Source organism: Eretmochelys imbricata, chromosome 2, assembly GCF_965152235.1.
Source record: "Eretmochelys imbricata isolate rEreImb1 chromosome 2, rEreImb1.hap1, whole genome shotgun sequence".
In the NCBI taxonomy this organism is placed as follows: Eukaryota; Metazoa; Chordata; order Testudines; family Cheloniidae; genus Eretmochelys; species Eretmochelys imbricata.
In genome coordinates this window covers 58,895,426-58,911,113 of record NC_135573.1, presented here as the reverse complement: position 1 = coordinate 58,911,113, position 15,688 = coordinate 58,895,426, and the positions used below count along the sequence as shown (strand labels likewise).

The window sequence follows — 15,688 nt, the reverse complement described above, 5'->3', positions numbered from 1 at the left end:
CAACATATAAAATAATTGTTTGACTTTTAGATCCACTGGAGAAAATGGAGCAAAAACTATAGTTTACATAAAAGATGAAGGGAAGTTGGATCTGGACTCAAATGCTAACTATATCCCATTATCTCACAACTGAAGCTTACAATATACATAATTCTTTTATTTGAATGAAATTCAATAGTAAACTATTGAAACTGAAGATCATTATTTTTCAATAAGATGAAGGGCTAATCTTTGTAGGCCACAATCTGCCAAAGAAGTAAACTATGAAATGATTAGGCACATTAGTGAGGGTGTTCCACATCTTGCACAATTGGACCCTCAGTTTGTAATCTGCTAGGGGCAAGGAGCCTGGATGAAAACCTGTCTCCATTGAAGTCAATGGGAGTTTACCATTGACATCAATGGAACCAAGATACCATGCTCTGTCTGTATTGGGTTCTGTACGAAGACATATATATCTATGTCGCTAAATAAGTAATGACAGTGACATTCTCCAGTCCTGATTCCAAAGTGGAAGTTCTGGCCAGCACAAGTTGAAAGTCATTTGATAAATACGTGAACATTTCCCTTGTTTGTGGGCTCCCTATCTCGTAGCACAATGCATTATCATTAAAGTATTAAGAAAACATGCTCTATCAATTACTGTACCAGAAACAGGAAAATTCTGAATGCTTCCCACTATGTATAATACATTAAAAAAAACACAAATCCCCTTCTAACAGAAATATATTTACCTGCTGATCCTAACCATAGCAATATCAGGCCACTGCAGCATGCTTTACCTGACACTACAAATTACAAGTATCCAGAAACAGAAGTTGGTACAAAATGCAGACACCTTATTTAACTGTGTATCTTGCCACAAGTGTATCCAATCTGCGTGTCATTATCTACACAGATCACTTATGGGTTTCCCAGTGGAGTTTAAGGCATTGGTTCTGAGCATATAAGACCTAAATCGCTAACAGAGGGGCTGCCTCTCACCTTGTGCCATACAGCCACATTTTAGATCAGCACATTCAAGCTCAAGCTGAAACCCCACAGATAAGAACAGGAAAAGGCTGCTGGAAGGGCATTTTCTGGGGATCCCATGTTCTCAGAATTCACTCTCTTCTCTTGGTCCTAAATAGTTCAAATCTATTGCCTTCAGGACATGCTGTAAAGTGCAGCTTTTTTCCTCCCTCAGATGTTTACAAATGGGAGCAATGCGAGGGCAGGACTTTGTGGATATAGAATTATTTTAGCTTATTTCCCTGGTTTGTTGGCCATATCCAACGACATTGCTGTGATTTAGTTATTTTGGAGCGATATTTCTGCTGGAAGTACTTTTAAGTAGGGCTGTCGATTAATCACAGTTAACTCACACGATTCACTCAAAAAAATTAATCGCAATTAATCACAGTTTTAATCACACTGTTAAACGACAGAATACCAATTGAAATTCATTAAATATTTTGGATATTTTTCTATATTTTCCATATATATTGTATTCTGCATTGTAATTGAAATCAAAGTGTATATTATTTTTATTCCAAATATTTGCACTATAAAAATGATAAACAAAATATATAGTGTTTTTCAATTCACCTCAAACAAGTGCTATAGTGCGATCTCTTCGTTGTGAAAGTACAACTTACAAGTGTAGATATTTTTTGTTTTGTTTTTGAGTGCAGTTATGTAACCATGTAAAACTTCAGAGCCTACAAGTCCACTCAGTCCTACTTCTTGTTCAGCCAATCGTGAAGAAAAACAAGTTTATTTACATTTACAGGAGATAATGCTGCCATCTTCTTATTTACAATGTCACCAGAAAATGAGAACAGGCATTTGGCATGGCACTTTTGTAGCCGGCATTGCAAGGTATTTACCTGCCAGATACGCTAAACATTCGGATGCCCCTTCATGCTTTGGCCACCATTCCTGAGGGCATGCTTCCATGCTGATGGTGCTTGTTAAAAAAAATAATGCATTAATTAAATTTGTGACTGCACTCCTTGGGGGAGAATTGTATGTCCCCTGCTCTGTTTTACCCACATTCTGCCATATATTTCATGTTATAGCAGTCTCGGAAGATGACCCAGCACATGCTGTTTATTTTAAGAACACTTTCACTGCAGATTTCACAAAATGCAAAGAAGGTACCAATGTGAGATTTCTAAAGATAGCTACAGAACTCGACCCAAGGTTTAAGAACCTGAAGTGCCTTCCAAAATCTGAGAGGAACAAGGTGTGGAGCACGCTTTCAGAAGTTTTAAAAGAGCAACACTCCAGTGTAGAAACTACAGAACCCGAACCACCAAAAAAGAAAATCAACCTTCTGCTGGTGGCATCTGACCCAGATAATGAAAATGAACACATCAGTCCACACTGCTTTGGATTGTTATCGAGCAAAACCCGTCATCAGCACGGACGCATGTCCCCTGGAATGGTGGCTGAAGCATAAAGGGACATATGAATCTTTAGCACATCTGGCATGTAAGTATCTTGTGACGCCAGCTTCAACAGTGCCATGAGAATGCCTGTTCTCACTTTCAGGTGACAAACAAGAAGCAGGCAGCATTATCTCCTGCAAATGTAAATAAACTTGTTTGAGTGATTGGCTGAACAAGAAGTAGAACTGAGTGGACTTGCAGGCTCTAAAATTTTACATTGTTCTATTTTTGAATGAAGGTTTTTTTGTATATAATTCTACATTTGTAAGTTCAACTTTCATGGTAAAGAGTTTGCACTACAGTACTTGTATTATGTGAATTGAAAAATACTATTTCTTTTGGTTTTTTAGAGTACAAATACTTGTAATAGAAAATAAATATAAAGTGAGCACTGTACACTTTGTATTCTGTTTTGTAATTGGAATCAATGTATTTGAAAATGTAGAAAACATCCAAAATATTTAAATAAATGGAATTCTTTTATTGTTTAATTGTGCGATTAATTTTTTTAATTACTTGACAGCCCTACTTTTAAGGTATGTCAAAGGTGCCTACAGCATATGGAGAATAGCATTGGGAGATCTATTGGAAAAACATGATAAAGTGGGAAAAGCATCAGGAAAGACTGGAACTAAGGCCAAGTTAAAGTTATAAATAATCTTTCATGGCCAACTTTCAGCAAGAAAACAAAACGTTTAGGGTGTACACATCACACTCTGAAATAGTCACAGGCTACGTTCTTTTCCCCGGGCTTTCAAATCATTCCTCAAAATTCACTTCTTTCGACTTATTTCCATGCTGATTTCCTTCCCTGTGCTCCTCTCCTATCCTGCCCTATTTCACTCTCAATTTAAAAATCTGTTCCTCTTTCATCTGCACGTTCTGTGTTTATTTAATTTACACTGTAAACCTTTTCGTGCCAGAGAATGTGATTTTTTAAAATCTCTGTAAAGCCCCATGCACTGTTATGGCACTATATGAAATGTATAGTAACAAATAAGTAAAAAGATATGAGTTTAATATGTACTGATCAGACTGTAATCGTGCATTTGGTACTGCGGAAAACAGACTGAGGTTATTTAACCCAGGGAGAGAGAGACTTTCAGTCTTGCTTCATTTTTCCTCTCCTGCTCTTGACAGGATTATAGCCCGATTAAAACAAAACATACAAATAAAAAAAAACCTCCCCAAAAGTCGAAAGGTGATCTACACTAGAAACAGTAGTACCCACATATAGAGCAACAGACAGCAACATTATAGTCGCTACTCATGGTAAGCCACTAATGTAAATAGGACTCAGGCATCTTTTCCACCTGTTCACCTACTAGTTTTCATGACTTGATGGTAAAAAATGCAGAGAGTCTTGCCTATATTAATTCTTGCACTATTTCCATCACCTGTGCTTCTGCACCACTGGTGGGAGTTGATGTAATATGGAGGCATACATTCTTTCAGTGTACACATGGCCTAACCAGCAGAAGGAGTAATTGGAGGTAATGCTGAGTCATGAATGCATATTGTAGGCATATAAATGTCAAAAAAGCATAAATCGACTATTTTGTTCCCTGAAAGCATGCACTACATACATTAAAAAAGTGTTTGTTCCCATGAAGCTCACAAAATGTGGATCTCCAAGTTTTCCTGTAGAATATGACTTTTTGATTTGCCAGTAAGACTGACCTGTTCTGATTACCAAAAGATGTCTGATCTATAGGTAAGATGCTGTCCGGCCACGGTGCGGTCTGATTCGGAGGAGCTTGCTGTTGGCTGTATTGAGGTCCCCCCATATTCATCTCCAGTTCAGATGGCCCTAAACAAGAAAAAGCAATCAAACATCTGTAATAGTGAAGGGCCACTACCTTACTGTTGGTGCTTTCAAATAACTTATATTTGCTTTGAGTGAACAAAAAATTGTAAGCATCTTCATTTGTAAAGAGGCATGTAGACAATAGATCTTTTGTCTCAGTTTAACCATCATTCCAATTTAAGACTTTGCTTTCTTCTCGTTGCACTTTAACAATTTCAAAGCATCATGAAATTACTGGTCAATAAATCTTTCACTTTTTTATTTTTAGCATACATCAAAAGAACTCTGCAAATACAAACTGATGAGTATGGTGCTACATTTGAAATGACATAACAAATGCAAATATGAACAAAGACTAGTGCAAAGGGTATAAGCATTCTACATGCAATCTGTATCCAAAGGTACTTGCTTTAGTACTGACCTAGCACAAAGGAAGTGTTAAAATATATATTTTCTTTTAGAACCTTATTTCTTCATAAATTAGAAAATCTTCCTATCCTATTCCTTTGGTCACATATCTCTGTGCGGCTAAAGAAAGACAGAAAAACTGTCGACATAGTGACAAACATTAAAATACACACCTTATACAGGCTCTCCCCTCGTTGAGCAGGATATTTCCCCTGTATGCTGTAGGGAGCCTCTAACTTGCTCAACACAATTTAAATCGAGTCTATATTTGAAGCTAGATGTTACCTTCTACCTAATCATACAAAGCAGTAATTGCAAAATAATATACTACAGTAAGGCACTGGGGCTTACCCATATTCATGACCTGAGACTGAAGCATCTGTCTTGGGCCTGGCTGGCTGCTGGGTCTCATAGGAATGCTGGCTGTTGGGTTACGTATCATACCTCCTTGGATTGGCCTGTTCATGGCACTGGTTGTAGCAGCACAGGTTACCCTCACAGCAGAACCCTGGGCACCCCAGTCTCCAGATGGCATTGCAGGCCGAGGGGTATTACCACCAACCATTCCTGTATGAAATCCAAATACAGTGAGACCCAGATGCAAGCCTCGAAAACATCTCCAAATATTCCTGTTGGTTGATTAGCTTAATTTTCCAGAGAAAAATGTACTAGTTTGTCAGGTTTTATTCAAAGCAAATTATATTTCAACTGCCTGTTCAGACATGTAACTCTGCAGGCTTGTGCATTTTGCTGTTCAGTTGAGGAACTGGGGACTACTACAGGTTTTACATGAAGGTGACCCTTTTATCATTTCTGAAAAGCTGTTAAGCGTAAGTGTTCCCATATGTACTCCACAACAGGTGCGGAGGGTGTGTGGATAACCCTGACTTCCTTTCTCAGGAAATGAATCATGTTTGCTGGCATACATGTCAGAGATTTGCTTTTCAAGTCCTATGTGAGAATGTGAAGATCTGGGGAACAACAAGTTATTAATATACATTTATAAACAACAAAAATGTAAATATTAATTCTTATTTAACACTGATCTTTTGAAAATTCTTGTCATTCATAACCACGAGCCTTCCTAACTACAAGACTTACCCGGACAAACTTGAATCAATAGATGGTGAAAGGAAATTACTCACAGGAACTTTCTGATACTTGGTGCAGTTCATTACAGCTATATTAGGGGAAGTCCTCCTACACCTACTGTAAACCACTGACATAATTTATTTCCACTTTAAATTTATAGGCTTAGAGTACTGTACTACTGTGATAATCAAAAAACTAAAACTTGTAGAAATACAGCATTGGTAATCATTTCAATACTGTATTAATATAGGAAACGTTGGCTCAGCTCAGATGGCTGGTCTCGCTAATCTGGTACTCTGAATAATCAGTGGCCAGTGCCTTCAGAGGGTGGTAAAAATAATAATTCACCAAGCCAATTGTGCAATGCAATATGTTGATGGGGAAAAGTCCCCCCCCCCCCCCGATCCTTGTAGGCAATCAGCTTTCTACCTGAAGTATGAAATTTGCTTCCATATGACTTATGGTTTTTTTACATCTACACAATTCTGTCAGCTGAAACACATGGCAAACTAGCACAAATGGCAAGAATACGGATGGCATGCTCCAACATGCATGCATAGTATGGAGAAAAGTAATTCCCCTGAGAGCCTGCAAGACAATCCCTACACTGCTCTACAAGAATTAGGTATTTTAATTGCTGGCACAGTAGTACAATTTGCATTTCCTGATATTGATACAAAATGAATACATAACTGACCTTTTGCTGTCAACATTTAACATGCTTTATACCATTGGTTCTCAACCAGGGGTCTAGGGCCCACTGCATGGCCTGAGATGGTTTCAGGGGGTCCACCAAGCAGGGCTGGCATTAGACTTGCTGTGGCCCAGGGCAGAAAGCCGAAGCCCCTCCGCATGGGGCTGAAGCCTTGGGGTTCCAAGCCCAGCCATCCAGGTCTGAAGTCAAAACCTAAGTAACTTAACTTCGCAGGGCTCCCTGTGGTGTGGGACCCTGAGCAATTGCCCTGCTTGCTATCTCCCAATGCTGGCCCTGCCTTTTATATGCAGAAAAACAGTTGTTGTGGCACAGGTGGGCCATGGCGTTTTTATAGCATGTGGGGGGGAGGGGAAGGGGGACTCAGAAAAAAAAATGTTGAGAACCCCTGCTTTACAGCATCTGACTATTCAGACTTCTTAACTGGAGTTTCATACTTCATAATCGTAAAACGTATGGTAACTGAAGTAAGTAACTAAACAGAGACACTTCATCCAACTTTTCCAGTAACGTTTTCCCCTCTGGTAACCTTTGTAAGGTTTAGAGACAACTTACAGAAATAAGATCATTATAGACATGGCACAATCAAAAATAAAGTTTTAAAAAGGTAAATTCATTACAGATTTCTAATGCTTCAAACAAAACCGGGTTACCTGATTCAAAAATTAAAAGTCATAAACCCTGTTTCTTTTACTTAAAGTGAATTTTAATGGCCATGAAAGTAGGCAAATGGACAGCACCAGAGACAGAAGTTCTGTTTTTAATCATGGAACATACATAGTATGGGCAGCAATGTCACCAACATGCCTGAAATTCTGTTTTGGAGGTGATATTTCTATGATGGAGAGGACAGCTCATTCTCTGTGGTCATTTAATTCTTGACGAAAAAGGGTGCCCTTTTGCAGCAGATACACCAAACTATTAACAAATGGACAGAGATCACCAATTCATTTCACACAGACCACTGAAAAGCCAAATGACTTCTTCTTTGTTTGATTTCTACCAATTCTGGTGACATCTGAACCTGGAAAGCTGATGTGAAAGAGTCCCTATTCCACTACTAATCCAATAAGTCTAAGTATCTCCACCCACACCTTTCACATGGTAAGTGAAAAGCACGAATTCTTGTGCACTACTTAATCAACAAACATTCTGAAGTAGTCCAGGGCAAAGCTGATGTGCCACGATGGTTTGCTGTTTTATCGTTAACTGTCCACTATGTGAACCATTTTGCAGTCATTTGATATTTTCCATTCAGGTTGTGCTTTAGATACATACAGGATGCATCTGTAATGATCCCTACCTTGATTATGTTACGCATAAATATATGCAATTAATTAAATAAGTTAACAAAAACAGGAAACGGTATTTGAATTCTTACCTGTGCTATTGTTCCCTAGAGTTCCTTGATTTCCTATCATCCCTTGACTGCCCATCATTCCTGGCTGAGGTATCACTGAATATGGACTACTGTTTCTTATTGGTGGGAAAGGTCCTGAACCTGATGGATTTTGCAATGTGATGTCGAGTGGTAAATTCTGGTTTGGTAATAACCTGCCCAGCTGCCCTGCCCGTGGGTTATTAAAAGCTAGACAAGAGAGAGAGGAAAAGCGAAAAAAACAAAGTTACACGACTAGAAACTTAACTTATAAAAATACACTCTTCAAACAGATGGGTTGAGATATACAGCGTTACATGCGCATATCATTCCGTAGCTGTATTGGATATGCCCCATCCAGACAGCATTACAAAAATTGCGATTACTGATGCAGGTACTGATTTGTATTTTAAGTAGTAAATGGTGTAAAGTTAAAATAATTTCCTGAAGTACAACTACAGCATACGTGTACTACCAGGTGATGTGTGCTTCACTGCCAAACAACCATATCCCTAAACGGGCTGTGGCTGAAAACAGAAGTACAGGTGTCAGCCTGAAGCAAAACTGTTATGAAATTCAGAGTTGGATAGGCTTCACAACTTTCCCCATGTAAACTGTATCCCTGAAGAAGGCACTAAAATCCCTGAAGAAGGCCTCTGGATGTATGTGGGTCATTTCCTGATACTGTTACTATCCCTCCTTACATAGATTCTTTACATTTTTTGCCATTAGTTAACACCTGTACTTTCAAGGTTCAGTAACAATTATTTCAGGCTGAAGTCTTAGTACTATACCACCAGTGACAACAAAACTACTAGGAAAATAGTTTTCCTTAAGTTCACTTTTATCTACTTTAACAAGTACATCTGAATTTCAAGACATTCCAACACATCCTATTTCTTAAAGAAACATACTTGCCCATTACCCCACCTTTTTTGGGAATTTATTCCTCTGCTGAGACTGATTTTAAAAGAATTTTTGCTTTAAAAATCAGCCTCAACAGAGAAAAATGCATATAGGTTTTATTAGAAAGGTGAATGTCAACTCTTCAAAAGAAAGCAACTGAGGGACAGTTATTCTTTGAGAGATTTTTTAAAGGATAGCAACTACTTCCTAGTATCTAATCAAATGGTTCCCAGCTGTGCTCTGTAGACTCTCTTGCTGCTCACGTGGTACTGGCTCTTCCTTTCTTGTTACCTGCATCATGCATATACTGCTAAAATATATTAAATATTTTCCTAAAATTATTTTTCCATATAAACATTTTCGGCAACTGCCCTAGGGACAGTTTCTGACTCTGGATGGCAAGAAGTCATACACAAAACAACTTCTTTATTTTGATGGAACCACAATACAAGAAAGCTAGAGAACTTATTTACTCCAGACGATAGTACAGACACTTATAAATCTTAGAATTCAGATGAAGTATTATTAAGCTAGTTTAAAAAATCAGAAACATCTTACTACAAAAGGTGTCTAACTTGTCTTTCCTCTTTATTGTGTCATGACAGGAAGCACCTGTGTGAATTATTTTCTTCTGATGTTTTAAATTCTTTGCAGTAAACTCTTTTGTATAAACCTAAGGTGAGTCAAAACTTTGCACACAATACCTCACTCCTGAGCATTAGGTCTTGAAACACCATATTTAACATCAGTACAAAAAAACAAACCAAGTCTGGTTACCAGAGAGACCAACTGACCTTACTGATTTAAAATGGGTGGGTACCACAAAGTCCAACTCAGAACTGAGCCAAAACCTGATTTCAGTAGCAACCCTAGGACACTTGCACTCTGAGCCAGCAAAGACTTCAAATAATGCAAACGTGGAGAGAGTTGTTATGAATGCAGCTTTATAAGTAGCCAATGATCACAGAAAGGAAACAGGGGCAGGTCAGAAGGACAAGGTGGCTAAGGGAATGCGATCAGATTCAAACTATATGTCCTATTGTTAGTCAGCCACAGGGAAAAGTTTTGATGGAATTTTCTTCCTGAAAAAAGTTGCTGGATCAGCCAAATTCTAGTGGCTACAGTCAATTTTTTAAAAGTAAGTATCAATGTATTCTTAAGTATTGTAACAAAAAGCCTCAATAAAACATTACAGGCAATTTCCAGAGTCTGAAAAATAACTAAATGTTTTTATTAAAATAAAAGCTGTTTTGGAACTGAATATGATTTAACACTGATTCTGTATTACTTTTGTAGGTGTTTATGGCAGGACAAAAAAAGGGGAATCCACTCACTATTTCAGCGCACATGTAATTTTCCCTATAATACTTAAACTGCAAAACTAGGCAGATGATTCTATGGGACACTGATGCAAGAGCAGGCTGGGGAGAAAACATATTTTGTGATATTACTGGGTAAGGAAAACAGAGCTGCCTGGTTTACAAAACTACTTGCCAAAACCCAGTATGACTTCCTGGCTCACAACTGCTTTGCTGTTGTGCTATTAGGAGCTCTGGCAACAGACTTAAAAGGTGCAGGTGTGACTGTTTCCAATGTTCCTTTCTGCAATTTAATACACAGAAACACAGCTTAAAATACCATTTTATTTACATTACTAAGTAGAATCAAATAATAATAGTATCTAATGTTCCTGTGAATGAAACAACTTTGGTACTGCATAAAGTTTGCGCAAGTCATGTCAAACATATGATTTGGCCTAAATAAGAGCTGAAGGTAGTGTGATGTCAAAAGCAGACATTGAAGGGACAAAAGATTAGTGGTCTTTGATTCTGGGTCCTCATCCTGAGATACCTTAACTTCTGAAAATTTAGATCTTGGCTGGGAGATCCTTTTGGAAATGAGCCACTGCACCTCCCTTTAAAAAGAGGTCAGGTAAGAGGAAGTAATGTCAGCCAAGGCAGACAGTTAACTCAGGAAAGCCACCAGGTGTCTGGACCACATGGGAGGGAACTGTCAGACCAGGTCTCACACAGGACTCTATTGAGACTCAGGAAGCACAAAGACTTCTCTTTGAATTATATATTGCCTAGGATAGTCTTCCTCCACTTACCAAAATGAGTATATTTAACATATACACTGTTTAAACCACATCCACACCATGTCACAAACTGACCCAAGGCAAAGCATTCACAAGTACAAACAAAACGTTAGTCTTAGCTCATGAAAAGCAAAATAAAGAACACATAATAATGTAAACTAAGAAATAAATTTGAAAATTGACTTCTTTGGCTTTTGTCACATAATATATCACATTTAAATTTAATGGTCAGTAGTGTTAAGTATATATCTAGCTTTTAAAAAGAATGTTAAGAAAGTTTAGAAGGGTTAAAAATGTGAATTTACCCAACGGGAGATGCCATCGGTCTTGAATAGATATGTGTTTAGAAAGTTTACAAAAATCCACAGAATAGTTCCAGTTTATTAAATAAATGGGTATTTTAATAATATGTCTAAAAACTATATTTAGGCAGTATTTAGAGCATGCCCAGTTTATAAGGGTAAATATTTTAAGCTGGATTTAAAAAAAAATCAAACCAAACCAAAAACCAGGTTTACCTCAACTTTCGTTTTCAATAACACTCCGACCTTACTTGAAGTATTTATTTTTCACAAACAGATAAATATTTCACTTACAACATGTAATTTCACTTATAGGGGACACTGTCAACTTGAAATTGAGTCAATTAAAAACAATTGGTTCAAATTCAGTGTAGGTATTACACTTGGCCATAAGTCCTGCTGGCAATTTTGTAATTTTGGAAGCACATTTTTCTATTTATTCTAATAAAAGCGCTCCCCCACACCCTTTTTATTGTGAGAAACAGTAAAAACAACTATACAGAAAATGCTGTCAAATGTGCAAAGTTAACAGGCTGGAAAAAACAATAATATATTATTATTATTAATAACAATAGCAGGTAAAATATTTTCAAACAGACGTGTGAATTTTATTTTAAATTGAGTGTCCCTTTAACCCTTCAAAAGGGCACTGACTTTCAGCACAGTACAATATTTTGGTTCCAATTGATCAGGACAGCAGATGGTGCTGTTGGGTCACAGCAGATCTGAAATAGCTCAACTGTCTACTTCACAGCCTGCCAGCTCCTGGGGCATCATTGCAAAACCTACATTTTCATTTGACAATTTCATAAACTTGCATGACCGGTTATAACACAAACTCACTGCTCTGTGAAATCCTCATTGCTGGTTTCTGGGTTCCAACAGACGTGCCAGGGCTGTTTTCACCTGTAAGCTGCATGAGGTCATTGATGATGGCTTGCTTGTCGACTGATCCAGCTGCAGCCCCGGGCCGGGTATCTGGGAAAAGCTGTGGTAACTGACTATTCTGTAGATCATCCAGAATCTCCTCCAAGTTATCCAACTCACTGCCCGGCTGCAATGAAAATATAGCACAGGTTGTTCTTCATATGAACAGTAGACAGGGTCCAATCATGGCTCTTAGAGCCTGTGGAGCACTGAGAGTAGGGTGAATACATGTAGTGCCTGAGAGGCATTCGGTATCATCTCCAGGGAGCCCGGTGAAGCGAGGGGGGAAGAGGGGACCCACTATACCTGTAGAAAAGGGGTAGGGTGCACTCTCTCCAGTGCTTACCACATACAGTCAGTTAGCCCAACCATCCCTATTTAGGTTACTTAACTGTGCCAAGATTCAGAGCCGTCCCTTGGGTACAGCTAATTGGGGTGACCACTCCAGACCCCATGTTTTGCGAGGCCCTGAGGGCTGGTGTGATTGACTGGCGCATTCGGTCCCAGAACTGATGGATTCATGACTTCCACCCCAGGCCCTGAACCCCTCTAGGGATGGCCCTGCCAAGGGAACTTCTCTCTCAGCTGAGGGTCAGGGGGCACAAGCAGCCACATTATGGCTGCCTCATGCACAAGTGAACTGTGTACTGTTCCCCCAGCACCAAGGCAGTTATAATTGGGGGGGGTTGGGGGGTGGGGGAGGAGGGAGACAGAGTGTTCACAGTGGTGGCAAGGATGCTGATTTGTGTAGATATAACAAATAATAAACTCATCACAATCATACTGCTACTCTTTTTATGACTAAGACACACTATAGAAAAATTACTTTATATTTGACTAACAAACCCTCAATATTCATATTTTCCATGTTAAGCTTAAAAACTGAATACTGTGCATAAGCTAAACATTACAGCTTTGTAGAAATTAAATTGAAAAGAAATTGGCAATAAAATGAAGTGCTGTATATTAAACAGCTGCTAATTAGTTACTAGATTTAGGAGTCTATCTTGCTCTAGTTATGCACACAACTCTCAAAAACATCCGTGGGAATTACCTATCTGCAAGCAAGCAGAGAACAGACCTCTAATTAAATTAAACACCTACAACAAAGTTCAGTTTACTCAAAAAACCTGCAGAAAATTAAAATCCAACAGACAAACACAAAGGTTGAACAGTGCATTTTTCTTGGAGGTGTCCATTTCATAGATTTTAGCATTGCTTAAATCCTTCTCCTCCATCCTTAAACATATGTAGTTAAAATTCTTCACACACTGAAACTTTGAAAATTGTTAAAAATTATGACCTCCTATTCTAGTATTTTCACCATGGAAGACTTTAAAATCTCTGGATATATTTTGTAACACAGCATATATACGAGGCTTCTATCAGGATCAGGACCTTTCTTAGGCATTGTACAAACAGAATGCAGATGCAGTCACAGCAGCCATATGAAGGGTGGGAAATACAAAAACAGACACACACACACCCCTTTTATATACAATTCTTAATGCAATATTTCCCCCCTTACTATTCCTCCTCTAAATTGTGAGCCTATACATCACTTATTGCTAGATTTCTTGTAGGTGAACCAAAAAGTACTAAACTCTCCTCCTCCAGTTCCCACCCATAGGCTTATAGATCAGTTTAGGAGGCAGGATTCACACAAAAGGTGTGGTGTGAAGGAAGGGGGAGTTAAATTTGGGAGACATAGACAGGAGCGTGGTCAAGGCTGGCACTGTTGGCCTGGCTGAGTGGGTGAGGAGCAATGTGATAAGAGATGGAGTATTAGGAAGGACGGCAGAGCTCTGAAGAGCCTTGAACTTGTTATGGAAGAAGTTGATGAAAAGATACAAATAGGGCAGGCAAGGAAGTTGATTTTAGAGGCTGCTTTTTAATATGAATTTAGGGGCAGGGAGGAGAAGGTTGAAAGAGTCATGGAGGGAGCAATGATGGGCATCATAAATATCAGAAGGATGATACAGTATTATTTTGGGGAATTAAGATATATGGTCTTCATTAAATAAAATTTGTGTAAACTAGGGGGGAAAGTTTTGCATGTGCAAGTTGTATTTTTGTTCTTTTAATACTCTGGCTACGATAATTCTGGGTTATACAACAGGCATAACAAAAGCTAGGGATGAAAACATTGGATCCAATTTAGTCACAAAATGTCACTCTTCCCTAGAAGATATTTTCATTTCCCCTGAGGAAGTGGCAACTAAAAACCTGGTAAGGAAAGGCCAACGATAACAGATGTCTTATAACAATGCAACTAGCTAACTACCCCTTTTTGTTGTAGTGTAATCAGTGTTGCTGCTTTATTTTCACTTTTAACTGAGAACAGGTTTCAGAATTACCAGGCCAGTTTCAAAGAGAAAAACAAGACACTACTGTTAGGGCCAAATTCTCCCCACACATGCATACAAAAACTCTTTGATATCCACCCTCAAATGGCACCACATGTGAAGAAACTGGTGCACAAATCTCTAATTGTCTGACTTTCATAAGATTTCTCCACTGATTTTAATTCTGTACTCAATTTATTTCCTTTGTGGCCTAATTTGAACTTTAGGTAGGGTACAAGGCATACCTTAAACTCCCTATGTAACAACAATTTCAAAAGTGCTGTTCCTGATACAGTTCTGATGATCACGAGTGTGTCAAACTGTGTACACAAAACATATCTTTATAACAAAGCAATGACACTAACCTCACAAAGTACTAACAGAGTCATGCTTAAAAATGGTCACAAGTATTTTACAAAGCACCTTTCCAGACAGTACTATGTGGATGAACAGTGTTCCAAAGCTGAAATTAACTTTGTTTTCATCCACTCCACTAATACTAACGTTTCTTTTGTAAAAATAGATGCTATTTTATCTTAAGCATTTAAACAGTTTCAAAATATATTGGTCTATAAGCACTACGGTATCAAATTTACCCCCCGCTACGTCCTTCCATGTATCTTAATGGAATTTAGATCAGGCCCTAAATGTTTCATAGTCAAAGTTTTTGTGGTTCCCCTCTTGTCTGCTGAGGGCAACAAGGCCAGGTTGCATTTCTTCTCATCATTCATGAGGCCAATATCGTATTTCCCCCACCATCATGTGAAAGCAGTCAGTGGGGGCCTTTTTTAAAAATTGGGGTTTTCATGCTGGGAGGAACTTTAAAACATACAGTTCCTTAAAACCATAAAGATGGCTATTTATTAATTATTTGTTTAGTATAGACAACATGCTCACTGCTGTACAACATACAAAAATAAAAAGTCTCTGTCCCAAACAGGTTATAAGTTAAAAGACACAGAGAAAGCAAGTGAGGTTGGGAAGGAGGGAGAATACGTGGCGGGGGATGATTTAGGGGTGTTCCCATTTATTACTGTAACAAACTTACACCTAAGGATGCATACACTCATAAAATGAAGGCTGGGGAGCTAAGCAAACTTGGCTCTCTCTGTTCTCTCTCTCACCCTTCCTTCTGCCAGCAGCACCACTTCCCTTCTGCATTTCTACACTCTCTAAACTCTGGAATACAACGCTTCGATCCTGCCGCCAGCCCATGCAGGAGTCTGCCTGATCCTCAACAGCCAGACTTCTTTTGCTGCCTTATACTTTAGAACAGAGATG

At 38.5% G+C, this 15,688-nt stretch overlaps 1 protein-coding gene across 10 annotated transcripts in view; it reads right to left on the bottom strand.

Moving 5' to 3' along the window:
• NCOA2 (nuclear receptor coactivator 2) overlaps positions 1-15,688 on the bottom strand; it is a 255,379-nt gene that overhangs the window by 23,643 nt on the left and 216,048 nt on the right. For all 10 annotated transcript variants that reach the window (XM_077810162.1, XM_077810156.1, XM_077810159.1 and 7 more), the window contains 4 exons: positions 11,979-12,189; positions 7,833-8,039; positions 4,999-5,214; positions 4,113-4,242 (listed from right to left, as the gene is read on the bottom strand). In XM_077810162.1, coding sequence (XP_077666288.1) covers positions 4,113-4,242; positions 4,999-5,214; positions 7,833-8,039; positions 11,979-12,189 — 764 coding nt within the window. The remainder of the gene's footprint in view (positions 1-4,112; positions 4,243-4,998; positions 5,215-7,832; positions 8,040-11,978; positions 12,190-15,688) is intronic.